The sequence below is a fragment of the Geospiza fortis genome, unplaced genomic scaffold, assembly GCF_000277835.1.
Source record: "Geospiza fortis unplaced genomic scaffold, GeoFor_1.0 scaffold11, whole genome shotgun sequence".
NCBI lineage: Eukaryota > Metazoa > Chordata > Aves > Passeriformes > Thraupidae > Geospiza > Geospiza fortis.
In genome coordinates, this window is record NW_005054304.1 from 10,904,955 (window position 1) to 10,921,668 (window position 16,714).

At 39.5% G+C, this 16,714-nt stretch overlaps 1 protein-coding gene across 1 annotated transcript in view; it reads left to right on the plus strand.

Moving 5' to 3' along the window:
- Positions 1-16,714, plus strand: part of LOC102031928 (poly [ADP-ribose] polymerase tankyrase-1) — a 128,863-nt gene that overhangs the window by 736 nt on the left and 111,413 nt on the right. The window contains exons 2-3 of the mRNA XM_014311935.2: positions 4-137; positions 7,845-8,069. Coding sequence (XP_014167410.2) covers positions 4-137; positions 7,845-8,069 — 359 coding nt within the window. The remainder of the gene's footprint in view (positions 1-3; positions 138-7,844; positions 8,070-16,714) is intronic.

The following is a 16,714-nucleotide window of genomic DNA, read 5'->3' on the forward strand; positions in this document are numbered from 1 at the left end:
GAGCGGGGCGTTCCGCGAGCTGCTGGAGGCCTGCAGGAATGGGGACGTGACGCGCGTGAAGCGCCTGGTGGACACGGGCAACGTGAACGCCAAGGACATGGCGGGACGCAAGTCCACACCGCTCCACTTCGCCGCCGGTGGGTACCGGGGCCTCCCGTGCCCGGCCGGGACAGTGACAGCGAGCGGGACAGGCCGGGTTCCCCCCTGGGGTGGCTTCGGGCAGGGGGCCTCCAGCGCCGCGGTGATTCGGGAGTGGGCAAGCCTAAGCTGGAAGAGTGTGAGCACACTCTCTTCCCCGACGGCGTTTCGCTACAGGCTGTTGGGAGACGGCTGTTAAATCCCCTTCTCTGGGTGAGACGAGTGGGAGAGGAAATCCTGAGAGTGTAAAGACGCTGTAAGATCTAAAAGTATGGACAGTGATCTCTGTGTTTGATATCCATGGGCTGCTGCAAGCTTGTGCAGTGGACTTAGGAAGCAAGAAACTGGAGTTCAGGACAGAGTTGACTTGAAGTAAGAGCTTCCCCTGTGTTGTAACAGCTCAGGGACTCCTGTGATGCACATGCACTTCATGGGAATCAGTTTTGATGCCTTGTACTTTGTAACTTTCATTTCGGCATGGCTGCTGGTTGATGTCTGCGTCTCTTGTGGTCTGAGTAGGCTGGGGAAAGGGATCAAGTGGAACAGCTGAACTGTAGAAATTACAGATGCATCCAGGATAGAATACACCTCTTTGTGCAGAGATGTCATTGTGATCAGAACTAGCGTTATAAAAGCAATTGAGCAGTAAGGTCCAACAGTGCAGAATAACTGGAAGTAAGTATTACCTTTTGGCAAATAGAGCTGTAACAGATTACTGCAGTTCATAAAAAGAATATTTCTTATGGGGTGTATTCTTCACTGGGGGCACAAGGCACACAAAATTCATGATAAAAGTGAAATGAAGAAAGTCTTTTAAATCATTACTCCTAACTCAGGGCTTGTACAATTGCTAGGTCTGTGGTCAGTCTGAGAGTTCTCTGAGGTGTGCCACAGTGTTACAGCACTGGACCTTACATAGTGAAGTGCACAGATCTTGTTTGAGCTTTGTGGTGCACTGGTAAATGTAAATTAACATAATTAAGAAGTCTGTGTCGAGTGATCAGTGTTTAAATGCTGGCATGTGGCTCTAAATCACTGTTGAAATCAGAAGCAAAATGAACATTTTATGGCACAGTGTTGCCTGGCACTCTGAACAGTGCTGTGCAATTTATCAGTTAGATAACACACCCTGAGATTGTATGGGTTTGTTTTAATTTCCAAAGTATAAGAGGCATTTGACAATGCCCCTAAGGGATCTTTTGGTCCTGAGCTGTTTCCTTTTCTTTCTTCTCTGATCCCTGAGCTCTACTGCTGAAACGGGGCTTAAGCAAGTGGAGTTTAAAACACAGCAAACTTCTGGGGTATGGAGGCGGACTTAATTTTGATGAACCCTGAACATAATGCTGATACCAACTGCTTGTGTGCTTATGAAGTTCTTAATGTTTTGGAAGGCTTGAGTCTGCTCTTCTACTTTTGGATTCAGACTTCAAGTTAGATCTTGCTGCTTCCCCTAAAACTCTGATATCTCAGGTTGTAACTTCAGTGCCTGTACAAACTGTAGTACTGAAGCTGCTGTGGGTAATATCTGCTCTGATTAGAGAAGAAATGGACAAAACTTACTTGAGGGGGTAAGGTTTTGAAAGTTGGTAATATTATTAAGATGTTACTGTAATAGCAGTGGAAGGTGGTTTGTTGTAGCATGAGGAAAATAGCACATGAAGTTCTTGTATCTAACAAATTCCCATATCTATTTTTCTAGATTTAAGGACTTTCCTTAGATACCGTACCTATTTTATCTCAAATTGCTGCTTGTCTGGTGCCAGTGGATTGGACATGTAAGAGGATTAGGCAGATTTCTTATTACATACATCTTGAGATCCTGCGTTTTGGAAAGGCCTGTAAGCAAGCATGTTGTTTGAATGCAGCTGATCTTAAGCAGTATATACCTGCCAGTGAGGCAGTGTGTTGATTTGATCTCCTTTGTGGGCCAAAGGTAAAATAAAACCTGTTTGCTTATGAGCATAACAGTCTGCTGTGTATAGGAAGCTGTTTTTTGGATAATAGCCCATGTTTGTGAGCCATACCTAGGTGTGAATTGTATGGGCTTCAGTAGGGGAATGGGTGGATGAGAGTGCAGGATGTTGTTGTTTTAAACTGTTTTTTTCAAACTTCTTGAAGCTAAAGTCTTAGATGAATAGAATTTTACTTCTGATGTTGTGATTTGTGAAAGAGAAATTCTTCTTCTAATTTCTTCTTCATTTCCCGTTTTTGGGACTGAATTTTATTTATTTTTTTTCCTTCCCCCTCCCACTGGCTACTTGACTTCTCAGCTGTTTTTTCAGATGTCTATCTTGGCAGCAATGCCAGGCAGTTAAGTTCTTTTACTGTAATAGGGAAGGATAATTTCCCCAGTTATAGTTCCTTGTAAAAAGTACTAAGTTTGGGTTTCCTTAAGCTTTGCAAGGTTTCTGATTTGAAAATCACCTCTACATCCTTTCTTGTGGCAGGACTATAAAAAGAGGGACTTCTGAGAGCATTCAGAATCCTTGGCATAGGTGTAAGCTGGAGGTAGGACAAGAGATTAAATCTGTTACCAATTATTTAAAAAACTGGGGATAGGTCTGAATCTGTTTCTAGAAGTCGGAGTCACCTGTCCATTATTCACTTCCAGATAAATTGTACATGGCCACATCAAATTGGAGCAACAGTTTTAACCACATTTTCTCTGTATGGGATACCTGAAGTGTCAATTGAACTGAATAAAGGGGAGGTGGTTCTTCAGCTCTGTGCTGAAGTGGCAAGTAGTGTGCTGAATAAATCTGACCTGCTTTGGTTAGCTATTAATAAAGGAGAAATTACTACTGAGGTGATATTACAGTTATAGATGCCTCTCTTGCAAGCGAGAAGAAGTTGAGCATCAGAACCCAGGACATCCCTCTGGATGTGATGTCCTGAGCAGCCAAGACCCCTGCCAGGGGGCTCAGAGACCCTGGCACAGAGCCCAAGACGCCTGTGGTTTTGATTATGACCTGTGGAGCAAGTTATCAACCTAGATGAAGATCTGCAGGCCACGACAGTTTAAGTAGAATGATAGTGAATTTATCACAGGGTGAAAAAGTAGATTTTGAGGTTTTTAGCATGGGGGTTCAGGGGGCAAGATGGAGGAATCTGGGCATGTCCAGCCTTTCCTTCTTCTTCTTGGCTTCCATCTTCTGCTGTGATGTTGGCCCTTTTAGATTGGTTTAGAGTAGAAGCTCACTGTCTAACATAGATGATAGGTATTGGGAAGTAATTGTAAACATTGTACATGTAGTTTTTAGTATAAAGACAACACTGCCCCAGGGGCAGGCAGAGTGCCCGGGACTGTCTTGCTGAGCGGACCTCAGCTGGACAGGAGAAAATATTTTATAGATAAGGTACAATAAACAACCTTGAGACTGAGAATTGAAGAGCTCTGACTCCTTCTTCAAGTGCCGGACTGGGAAAAGAGCCTTTCTAACTTTTCTTGGGGTCACTCTGACCAGCGGGAGACCCCGAGAGTTGAGCAAAGCATAATTTTCCTTTCATCCTCCTTGCTTGGACAGAGGAAAACTCAGTACTGTCTCAGCTGCTGTATGGGTTGCAGGATATTTGTGTCTCTGGTACCAGTGCAGGCTTTGGATATTGTCCAGCAGCACCCAAACCCCAGGTTTTAAAGACTTGAAAGTGATTGAGTGACTTTAAAACATGTACCAAAAAAAAGAAGAAATTAAGTGGAGGTATTAATGTGTGCATAGCTTTTACATTCATTTTTTTTCAATAAAAACTAGCTTGCTAAAAAATAAAAAAAATCTGTGCTAAGCATGGACGAAGGTATGTTTGGCTTAACTTTTTATCCATACTGGTGGCCAAAAGCAGATACCTAGGGAAGAGTTAAACACTTACCCTCTTCATATGATACTTCTCTGAGTACTCTACTTGGAGTTTGTAGCTTAGCAATTGTCTGAACAAAACCCAATTTTTAAATGTTATTAGAGGGTCATCCTGTGTGGAGGGATAGAATGTAAGAAAATAGTGCAGAAGGCAGTCTCACACCTGAGGAGCTGCAGCTGTAAGAAGATGAGTGCTACAAAAGAGTTGGAGTTTGTTGGTTGTGCGCTGCAGAGAGCTGGAGTTTACTGGTTGCTTTCTGAAGAAGAAGGAGTCAGTGCTGTGAGAAGCTGCCCACGAGAAATCACCAAGAACGCATGGAACTTTTGCAATAAACTGACAACAATCCTGTGCTGAGGAGTTCATTAAATAATAGAGCTGTTAACTTGTGCTAGAAGTAACTTGTTTTCTCTTGTACTTTGCACCCTCTTCACTGGAATATTCTGTGTTCTGCTTAGCGATTTTCTTCTTCAGACTGGGTTGAATAAGACAAACTTTTTCACTCACTTGTCTTTAGACTGCATTCCTTTGATCTAAACATTACCTCTTTTCCTTAGAGAAAGATCTTAACTGTCATTGTTTATTTCACCAAAATAGGAACACCTTTACTGTACTATATGCCCCTCAGTAGCTGAAAATACTTGTAAGGACAGTGTTTACTGTTCTTGTAAACTGGCCCAACAATTCTGCATTTGATGGTGTTGTTGACACATAGTTGCTAAAATACCTCTTTTGCCAGCATAACAAAATAATTTGGTTTTTCTGTGTGTATGTGAGAGGTAGAATTTTTTTTCCTGTTGGGAATGCTATTGACTTTTTTTAATAGTTGGGAGATTTTAGTCTGTGATGAGGTGTCACATTTTAGGTACAGTTTGTATGGGATATGGTGTGCCTTCTCAGCCTAAGATATATCCTGTGCATCATTCTGTGCTTTGAGAGTTGAAGTGCCTGTGTTGGTCTGTTATGTTTGAAGCAGGCTGACAGTGGTGCATTCATGACTCTGTGTGTGTCATCATCCATGCAGAGCGCTCACATACCAAAGTTGATTTTCTGTGGCTTTTCTACCATTAATATACCTGGACGGGGAGGACTCCTGTGAGCATTTGTCTGAAATGTAGGCTTATTCCTAAAGCCAGCTTGGGAACAGATGTGCTTTTTCCCTTCTGAAACAACGTTGAGCCCTGTAAAAGGATACATATGTATTTCCTGCTGCCGCCTTGGTTCATACATTTTTAGACTCAGTCCTTGCTGCTAAATCATTAATAATAGCACCTCTGTCAGAAGTGACTAGGTGGATGGACCTGGTAGAAATAAGCTGAGTCCTACTCAATTACTTCATATAGCCACAGTCATAAGCTTGACCAGTTCCACACCCATTTTAGGGGAAGTTAAACTTTTTTTTCATCAGGAAGTTAGCTCCTCACATTCTTGTGCAACACATTCTTCTAGGTTTACAGGTGTTCTCTTTCTAGTGTTTTATCCAGGGATATAGAGAGTACTACTAATAATTGAGAGTATATAGAGAGTACTACTAATAAGCCACTGAACTGTGGCTTAATGCCCACTTCTGTACCAAGAAGAGGTAGAAGCTTCCAGGAAGGGCTTTTGGAAGTTATGGAACTAGGATCGCAGAGTGGAATGTTCTTGGTCTCACTGAATTTCAGGCTTGGAGAAACCTGATTTAAGGTGAGTTGTTAAAACATCAGTGATAGAGCTTCTTTTCTTTCTGCTTATGTGCGTAGTAATGGCAAAAAGCTGTTGGGGGAAAGCAGTTTTTTTCTAAGCATGCCTTTGATATCACTAGTAACAACTGTTGGAAGTCTAATCACTTTGTGAAGGCTAGCATAAATAGCTATGCTCTAGAAAATTTCTGGAGTATACAACTTTAATCCTGAAGGCAAAGGGATCTCACTTGGGTTGGGAAGTAGCCAGTGGTCAGAGTTGGAGAGCTGCTCAAGTTGATTTGTCAGCTAGCAAGCTGTTAATCATAAAAATACAAGCTGCTTTGACATATATGAGTAAGATAAGCAACTGCAGAGGCAGAGCTGATCTAAGTAGTTACTGAGTGTTCCTTGAGGGAGAGCCAGGACGTGGCAAGAGGTAGTTGGTAACTTATGACACACTTCCACTCTGTGCAGAGACACCTGAATCAAGCACTCCACCTGTGCTGCAATGTAGAGCAAATTAGATTACATTGCTCTGGAAAGCTTTGCTTGAGACATCACTCTGACACTAGTCTGACTCAACTTGTTGCAGGTGTACCCTATGTCCTTGTCATAGGAGAGATGTCTGACTTCACACAGGTGTTTGTAAAGCCAAGGCACTAAGGCACTGTTCAATTCTGCCTTCTGTGACTTAAAATGGAGTTAATAATTTTCAGCTGGATTCATATGGATACAATGAAGAATGGAAATTGTGTAGTGAATTAGGATACATCCTGGCAGTCTTACAGCCTCAGAGCTCACAAAATGCACGTTTTTTCATGTAAAAAAAAAGATGAATTGATAAATTACTGTCTGTGACTTTGAAAGATTTTCTTATATGTTTTTGGCAGCATTTGTGGTACGTGAACTCTGTTAGTGTCACAAGTGTATTAGTAGAAAGTTTCAACTTGCTTTCTTTGTGACTAGTAACTTGTTCTCTTGAATTATCTTCTAATACTTTGTGCAATATATCTCCTTCCCATTGAAAATTTTTTTGAAGGAATTTACAAGAGGATATAAGTGCAAAATCTTAGACCTTCAGTAATAGTGCGCCATGTGCACTTTTTCCCAGCTTGAAGGCTTTTCAGTTTACTTAGTTAAATCACTCAGTTTGATTGTTTTCTGTCTAGTGGCGTGGGAGAAGTGCTTGGGAAAGCTTTAGGGAAAAGGTCTGATCCTGGTGTGTGCTGTAGTAAAGCAGTGACACGCAATGACTTAGCTTGGACTTATTTCCCCCTTTGCTTATAGCATAAGACAGTTTTCAAAAGGTCATGTCTCTAAGAGTGCTCCTCTACCTCAAGGGCTTCTATTCCCATATAAACTATGTTTAGTGCTCTAACAAGTGGGATTGCATTTAATAAACACATCTTTCCAGCTTTGCTTAAGGTCCTGGTGATACCTACAGATGTGATTAACCTGTGATTATACACTTCTATAAAATTTATCTCCTTTTGGAATCTTGTTCTTAAATCAAGGAGGTGAAAGGAGGAGGAAAAACACCTAAGGAGAATCATAAGTCTTCTGTGTCATAAGTCAAACTGTGCACATAGCAGCTTTGCAGAGATTGGAATTGGCATTTGGAGGAGTTCTTGCTGTGTTGAGATAAAGTGTCATTAATTGGGTGATGGGTGAAACAGTTCAGCTGGACTTATACTGATCAAATTGACTAGTTGATGCATTTACTCACCAGCGAAAGCATTCTTCCAGCTCTTCAGGGAAGTCAGTTTTTTACTAAACTTTCTGAAAATTTGGCAAAGAATTGTGTGTCTTAACTATTACCATGTGAAAGCTTTTGACTAACTGAAGGAAGGTTTAAAGTGGAAACCCTAGTGGGCATAGGTAACAGAGGGTACAACTGATGCTTCTGTTGCTTTCCTTGCATCCCTCTCTCATCATTCAGCATGCTCAGCCTTTGTAGAATGTCTTTATGAGATGGAGTGACAGGCTCTGGTACAACATAGTTCCGTTCTTTCATGACTGTAAGTGAATTGTCCAGCTGTGGTTTGAGCAGGTGAACAGAGTCTGACTTTATGGTGAAATTAACCAAGTAGATGAGGAACATGAATAATGTACAGTGAACCAAGAGTGAACGGTTTTAGGTACTCAATGGTATTGTTTTGCCAGACAAATGAACAGAAGTATGTTCTGTTGCAGGTTTTGGAAGGAAGGATGTTGTAGAGCACTTGCTGCAGACAGGAGCCAATGTTCATGCTCGCGACGATGGAGGACTGATACCCCTGCACAACGCCTGCTCCTTTGGCCACGCAGAGGTGGTCAGCCTGCTGCTGTGTCAGGGGGCTGACCCAAACGCTAGGGACAACTGGAACTACACTCCTTTGCATGAGGCTGCTATCAAGGGCAAAATAGATGTGTGTATTGGTAAGTGTCTGTCACTTGTTAGGTTGAAATTTTACCTGATTATGTTTTGTGAAGCTAATTGTAATTGTTTATGTGCTGAACTTGGGTTGTGTTAAAAGTGTACTACTTTTAATCTAGCAGGTAGGTATAGTGATAGTAATTTAACTTTTTCTTGGCTGTAAAGTTTGCGGAACTTACATCAGAAAATCTATCCTGGAGAAATTGGATGATGTCTCCTTGTTTGTTAAATTACAGTATTTAAAATCTGGAATATGTAGGTTTGTCTTTCTTGGTTGCTGTCAGAAAAACTAGCTTTACTAGATAAAGTCTTTGTTTTTTTGGCTGCTCTATATGTTGTAGTAGTGGTTTGGAAGATGGTAAACCTTTCATTCCATGCAGCATGGAGAAACAACTCAGTCCTTTGGAGCTTTCCAGTACAATTTACAGGACACTGTTGTTCAGTGGTGATCTATCTTCAGTATGTGTTTTTTAGCCTGGAGCCAAAGCAATTTCAAATAAAATTGAACGCTTCAACTGTTTAAAATTTGTTGAGAACATACAAAGAGCTTTTCAGTCAGGATGTCTTTAACCTCTGTGGTTTTTCCCTGTACTTAGTAGTACTTTGTTTCTAAATGGGAACTTGTATTTTTATTTTTTTACACTCAAAGCAGTTTCTTGAGCTTACACTCTTTTAACTTCCACTAACCTGAATAAAATTATCTGCTCACCATTTCTTTTTAATCAAACATGTAAAGGAAAGCCTGACTTTTCGGTACTTCAGTTAAGATTATGAACTATATGTTCTATGTGTTATCCAGATAACAAGTCACAGTTATCACACTTTCAGATAATATCTTTTTTCCTGAAAGTTTTATTACATAGAATTCCTTCATAGAAAGCTACAAAAGTTACAGAATGAAATCTTGCATTAGCTTTATTGCAATATTTAAGTAATTACTTAAAAATAAACGCCAGAAATTGAGTGAAAGAAAACTGGAGGAAACACCAGAATATAATTTTCAGTCTGTTTCTTGTTTTTACAAGCAATGTGATTTAATCTCTGTATCAAAAGTAAAACATGGAGAATATTCTATAGAAATTGAATATAGTTGCTTATGCAGCAGTATGTGGGAAGAGATCCATTGATATAGTAGGTTCCAGTTACAGTCTACTATGATAATGTTGAATAGAAAAGAAAGTTTAGCTCCAGTCAGTAACTGGAGTCTAGTATGGGACTTAAAGGAAGTAATTACTTTGGTCTGTTTTCTGCTGGAGTCAGCCTGATCTTGGGAACTGCTGACTGAAAATCCAAATTAAATGGAAGAAAGTTTGACAGTGAGAGGCTGAATAGAAAATTGATCTTTTGCTTTGGAAAAGATTTGTCTTTTTCAGTTTTTGAAACCTTGTATTAGAGCAGGAAAGGGTGTAGCAGCACACTTTTGTCTTTATAGATTGGTTGTGACAGAGGTTTTAGGATTTGGCAGGGCAAGGCAGCATGGGTAGTGTTGCTTTGGGTGGTTTGTCTAAAGACTTTGATACTCTGGAGGAGTTGGGGCAGGTCAGATGAAGAGGCAGATTATGTGATACATCCATTTTGATGTGTAGTGCTGGTAGAAATTGAAGATATTTAATTTCTGATGGTACTGATCAGAAGGAACTGATGGTACCTTTAAAGTTCACTCTTAATTCAGCAAGAAGTTGTGGACTTGGTGAAAGGAAGTACAGGATTAAATTTATGGCTTGTGTTACACAGACTTCCATTCTGTATTCTCTGCACAGGGTAGATCTGTGACTGTAAATGTTGATGCTAGACTTAGGGCATGATGCATGTATATGTAAATGTTCAGCATGTAGTACTTGCTGATCAAATCCCAAGGCCCTTCTGCTGTCTGTAACAGTTTTAGAGTTCCTTGGAAGCAGTGGCACTACAGACAGTTCTTCTCCAATCTGCCTGCAAGTAGCTGTGGAGGAATTTTGGGGCATTTTTTTATAATTTATTTTAAACAAACAAGCGTGATGCTGTTCTGCTCGGTTTAGTTACAGTTATCCATGTCTGTTGTACTTCAGTCAGATATTTCATTTGTCAGGGTGAGAGTTCCTACTAAAGGCAGTGGCACCAGTCACCAGATTATTATGTACTGTAGTATGACACTACTTTGGGATTTACTTGATTCTATAAAACTGATAGGACATGAGTCTAGACAAAGAAGTCTATTCTTTCACGTTTGTAGTGATTTTGCAATTTATATCTAGTGGGCAAGCGTGTTTTGCTGTCTTCAGCAAAATTCCTGATTATTTCTAGCAGTTTTATATAGAACTTATATTTTAAGGTCTTCAGCTTTAATTTAAAGTCTTTTGAAGGAGTATGTTTTACATCGGCATAATGCAATAATGTTTTTAGGGCATGAATTCTGACTAGGAATATTTTAATAGCTTTTTGGAATACATTGTACAGTACTGCTGTTTACACCTTAAGTGGATGCTGTTGCAACTGATATGATGGAAGAAGCTGGTCTGTTAAAAAAAAATTAAAATTCAAAGAACACATCCTTGGAGCGCTTCTTGTTAAACAAGCAGGGCGTGCTTTTTAAAAAGCATTGTTTGAAGAACAGGAAATCCTGACATAACCTGGAATTTTTTGCTGAATTTGGATATGTTTGAAAAGTGATAGACTGTGTAGAAATTAGTCATCTAACCTCATTTTTGGCTACCTGCTCTTGTCATCTTCTTCTGAATGATTAAATAAGTGAGAATTTTCCACTATACCTTCTCTCCTTTGCTTCTTCTTTGTCACCCTAACCTGCATGTTTTCTGTGTTACATCTAGCATAGAACACTTTTTTTGGTCACTTTACAGGTCAAAAAGGGAAAAAGTGATAACTGTGAACAGAATGTGGAGATGCAGCACATTCATGAATAATGATTTTTCAGAGAAGAATCTGTGACATTGAAGCCTAGTAGAAAGACCAGCAAAAGACACGTAGTGATTCCAGCAGTAGAATACTCTTGTGTCTAGCACAAGTGTTGGACTGGAGTGTCTATATTTGTGCTAAAGTTACTGTAGGTGCTCAGCTTTTGTGCTGAGTTTAGAGTAATAGGTACAAACCCTGCCACTGGAGGAACCTTGTGTAGAAATAAGTATACGTGAACTGATGAAAACTCACCAGGCTGTGTGCCCAGGAAACTGTAAGGCAGCAAATAGCTCATGTGAGTTCTTTTTCTTCAATTTTACTGATTGCATATTGCAGTTGTAGGGCAGTGTAGGGAGGGGTGCTGAGTGTGGCAGGAGTATTGGCTCTCCTGGGTGGCAGTCGCTTTTGTGTTCTGCTTCTGGAGGGGAAGGTCTTGGTAAGCAGTATTCAGCTGGTTTGCTGACCATCTCTTGCAATGTATTCAGTCACTGCAGATCTGTTTAGTTGCCAAGTAATTACACTTGAAAACACTGTTTGCTTTATGTAATCAGTTTTTGGAAAAAATTTATTGAAGCATTGGAACCAATCGTTAGCATCCTCCAGTATTTATGACTTCTAGGATTGGTTTATCTGTCAGGAAGATGCATTTTCAGTGTCTGTGAACTGCTTCTAGAGCTAATGAAAAGTGGTTTTGTATCTCAGTGTTGTATTTTGTCCTGGAATAGTGGATGAGTGGTGAACTCTGCAATGTGCATTTGGAGGAATGCTGTGACGTCAGGGTAGTGGCTGTTCTGCATGTTGGGCTGTGGAGAAAGAATTATCTGTTTCTTCAGTCTGACTGAAGCATAGACTTTCACGTGAAGATCCACGTATCTCATTTTTCTTTCCAGAAATGAAGCTCATGATCTCAGACTGTAAAATCCTTGAATGTATCCTTCTTTCCCATGGCAATCAGCAATTTAGGAACTTAATAAAGAGCCTGCATTTGAACTGTGTTGAATAGCAATTCATGTACAAAATTCCTGAAAGCTCTAATTCACTTATTAAATACTGTAATACTTTTGGCTTTGAAGGTGTTCTGTGGCAAGAGAATTTTGCAGTTTAAAAGTCTTGCTGAAAGAAAACAACCCTTCCTTTTGTTTGGAAAGGAGATTATTCTTGATTTCTTGATGACATTTATTGCAAGCTGTTCAGGAATTTAGTGAGAATTAGTGAGCAGTCATTATCTGTTTGCAGTTTGTAGGTCCTTTGTGATTTTATAGATACCTTTTTTTTTCTTCTATTAAATGCCTCTTTTCCAAGCTTAAAAGCATAGTCTTCTGTTATGTCATCCTCTTGAATATTCTGGTTTTTCTGCCTCCTACCTTCCTTCACCCTCAGCCATTTTTTTAGGGATGAGCAGTTGGTATGGAGGATATGGACACCAAAAAATGGGTGAAGCAGATTTGTAGGGTAACCTAATTTTCTTTCTGGTTTGGTTTTCTGATTGCTGAGCACTGCATGGGAATAGTTCAAGGTAGTTCCTATGTGCTAACAGCTCCTTTAAAACTATTTGTGTCGCACAATTGTTTTTTTTTCTTGTTAAAGAAAAAAAAAACTAGGCTAAAAATAACCTTACAGAAGCTGTGCTTATGCAGTTTGTCTGGGTTTGCTTTGCCCTCCAGTGCATTTGTTTCTGCAGAAGCTGTTCTTGCAGAGATTTTTTTTTCCATGTGGATCTCCAATTAAGTGTTGATATCTATAGGACTGCTAGGCTAAATATTATCTCAGGTGTCACACACCTGCATAGTTTTTAAGGGCATCCTTCAAAATATGCAAACACCAGCATAGCTGTGGTGAGGCTGTGATTTATGGATCTAAACATGCAGAGTACTGTAGTAATTTTAGGGAAATAAAAAATTCTATCTACTGAAAAGCTCCTTCATCACTGTACAAAGCTGTAAAAGTTTTTAAAAATCACTTTTAGTCCATGCAGTGTTAAAAGGATCTACCTAGAATTACTTAATGTGACTTGAGAGTAGTGTTTTTCCTGGCTTCCTCAGGCTAGTTATAAAATCTACTGCAAAGATCCCGTGGCATGATGAATTTACTGTTCCAGTGCTATGAAGTGATCTCTAATGGTACTGTCAAGGTGCATTTGTCTCTTTTTGACCAGAGAATTTCTGTATAAGTTGATTTTTTTCCTCTACCCTTTTTGCACTTGAAAGATATAACAAGCAAGCAAGCTAAAACTTTTTTAAGCTAACAGCTTTTCTCATGTATGAGTTGTGCCCTTAATATAGGGATCACTGTTATTTAAATGCCTCTTTGTAAGCATGTCAAAACATTCCTCATCCTGCTGTGCTTCCTCACAACTGAGGAAGGAGAAGAATTCATTAGTTATTACCTTCTGCTATATACATGTTTTGACTGAAAGATGTGGAGGGAGTATTATGTGACTCCTTTCTGCAGGGCAGATAAACCTTCTGTTAGGATTAAAAAAAAAATCTATGAAAGGTATTCTATGGGTAGAAGCGGCACACAGTAAACCTCAAAGGAATTGTAGAAGTGGTAAAATCATTGAACTACTAAAAATCATTGAACTACAAAAATCTTTGAACTACTAATTTGTTTGGTCACCTTGCAAAGAAGGCATGTACAGCAAATAGTGAAACTATTGCAGCTTATGGTAATTTTGTCCTAAGAGATTTTAGAATGCTTAGAGTGCTTCCAAGCAGAGGAACTGTAATACTGTAAAAGTTAAAGCAGTGTCTAATTTTACTACCTAAAACAGTAATAAGAAAAATCATTAAAAGTGCTGTCAAGGAGCAAAATTGTATAGTAGCCAGTTCTTTTTGGAGGTGGGGTGCCAGGGAGAAGATTTGGTCTCTTAACTGAAAATTAATTAAACTGACTTAGATTTATCTGCTGGATAGACAGAAGCCTGTAAGAAGACTAGTAGCTCCTTAATAGGAATTAGAGGGGATGTTGGTAATTGAAGTCCACTGGGATCTGGTTATGCATGCTGTTTGTGGGAGAGATGTACTGAATTCCTGAAGACTCTCTTGGAGAGCTGGTGTTCTAGAAGGAAGCTTAGATTCAAAGAGGCATCCTGGATATCTGATGTTCAGAGGCTGTAAAATAATTGGAAAATACTCTCAAGTAAGTACTTTAAAATGTAAAACGTTTTCACTGTTGCTGTTTATATCAGAAGATTCTTAATATTGTTACTATTCCTGCTTTGACTTTTGAACTACTGGAGTACTACTGTTTCTGACTGGTCATAGTGTGTTGTGGGGAGACAGTGACTTGTATTTGAACTTTGAGTTGCAGAAGAGTTTAAAGAACTTTAGACTGTTCTTGTGTACCAGAATTCTGAGTTTTGCTCCATTAGGAGGACATGAATTAATCCCTACAGTGTGGAGCTTTCTTATCTGTTAGCTGCAGTTAATGTTGATATGAGAGGAAAAATACTTTGTATTTGATGAGCTTAACCACAAACAGTCCTTGTTAACAGCATCTAGCTCTTATATGTTCCAGTATGCAAAATAAAAATCCTAGCTATTCTTAATAGTATTTATTATTCAGATACTGATCAAAGCCAGATCAGTTGTTGTGGAAGCAGGCTTGTCAGACTATAAGGGTTAGGAATTTTTTTGGTCTGTTTCTGCTGTGTAAGTTACAGCATTCATTTGGAACCCTGCTTCTTTGAGTAGCAAAGTGATTTTAAATTGGTGCATGCCTAGTGACTCAAGCACCTAATATGCTTCTCAAACTGTTTCTTCATGGGGCCTTTCTCAAAGGAACCTTGCATGATAGCAGACACAGGATGGAAATTTCATGTTTTAGCTTGAGTGGAAGAATACTTTTGTTGTCTCAATTAAGTACTTGTTCCTGGTTTTAAATAGTTTCATGTCCTCTAACTGCTTGTTTAAGCTATGTTAGCTTCTAAATGTCAATATTCATCACAGAAATTAAAGCCTCGAGGGCTGAGTCTCACATTTTTTGTATCTACAGTGTAGTTCAGTAGTCTGTAGTTCGGACTTGCCCTATTGAAAGAGACCTGAGAATAAGGCTGCCTTCTCTATGAGCTGTTGGGGGTGGAGGAACCAGGACTGAAATAATACATTGGTAATTGGGAGGCATTGTAATACTGTTGTCATAGTAACAATGGACTGGAGCGTGAGACAACAGGGCTTTTGTCCAAAGTGACAACAGAGAATGATTTGGGGCATTCTGCCATGGAATATACAACTGCAGTGCTCCCTGGTGGACTTGGGCGGAAAGACACGAGGGAAATGGATCAATTCCTGTATGAGAAGGATACCTCTTCAGTGTGTGACATCTGTGCGCAGATGGGTCTGTTATGGAGTGTCCTCTCCAGGAGTTACTGTGTGCTGGTACACGTGCATGTGTAGCTGGGATAGATACTTTTGGAAGAAATCTCTGAGCAGTGTCAGTCACACATATGTACCCAACAAAGAAAGGTCTTGGAGTGCAAGGAACCTTAAAATAAGTGGGTCATTGATGCAAGGTGGAAGTGCCAAACCACAACATTTTTTTACGAGGACCAAACATTGAGCTGGATTAATCCTCAGGTTAAATCCTCTTCAGGAACAAAATCAACAGTAAACTTTATAGCAGTGAGGATGATGCTTTGTACAAATCAGATGCCTTCTCTGAGATTTAATGCAATGCATAATTTGAAAGCTGTCTTTCTTTCTGTTAGGTTTAAATTGTATGGACAGTTAATATCTGGACCTATCTAGGTTTTAGACATTTTCCCAGTCTTGTTTCTTTTTCAAAATTCTGGTGTCAAGAAAACAACTTTTTTCCTTGTTTGCTTGCTTGGCACAGGAGGATCTCTGGAGGACAAAGAAAAGAGTAATTTATTTTATGATGTTTCTTTACAAGTGCTCATCAAATCAGATTATGATTTCTTGCAGTGAAGGAGGTGGTAGGATAATATGCAAACACTACTGGAAAATTTGCTATAGGGTCTTTCTGGGAAGTTAAGGTCTTCAAAAATACTGATGTTAGCTATTTGCAAATTGAGAGGGAGGGGAAGAAGTTGCATATCATTCAGAACAGAGTAATGGAACAGATGGTCTCTTGCAGACACTGAAACTGCTTTCAAATGTCCAGTATGGGTTTAGAATGGCTCTCTAAATATCTTGCAGAAATAATTAATGTTATGGGACAATGCTTCTGATTACTGTAGCAATATCTGCTTTTAGCTTCTCAGCGGAACCATGTGGTCCTTAATGCAGTTCATATGTGGTTTAAAAACAATCTGTAGATATATGTGTAGATGTTAAGGGCACAAATGAGTGGAGCACATTCCAGCAGAGGTCTCAGATGCTTTCTTAGACTAATGGAAAACATTGATTAAAGTCTTACTACAGGATGTAAAAGTCTTTCTTTTAAAAATGTGTAGGCAAATAAATCTTTGTCATATAGTGAATAAAGGAAGGTATCTCTTTTTAATGATTTGGTCTTTCTGTAAAGCAAGTATGCAAAATAAACTGTGGTTGCTTGAAGCCTACTGGAAATACTGAGCTCTTGCCTCTTGTTCTGGGTGATCTTCATTTCAGCTATTTGTGCAGTTAGTACTCGTGATTGATAAGCACAGACTCCTGTAATTCGTTTTCTCACCATGTTTATACAAATGCACCATGCAGCAGCAAGGCTGAGGTGTCTGATGTGAATCCTGCTATTCATGCCGCTGTGTGTAGTCTTCATGTTTTGCTGATGTCTTGTCCAAGCAAGCAGTACT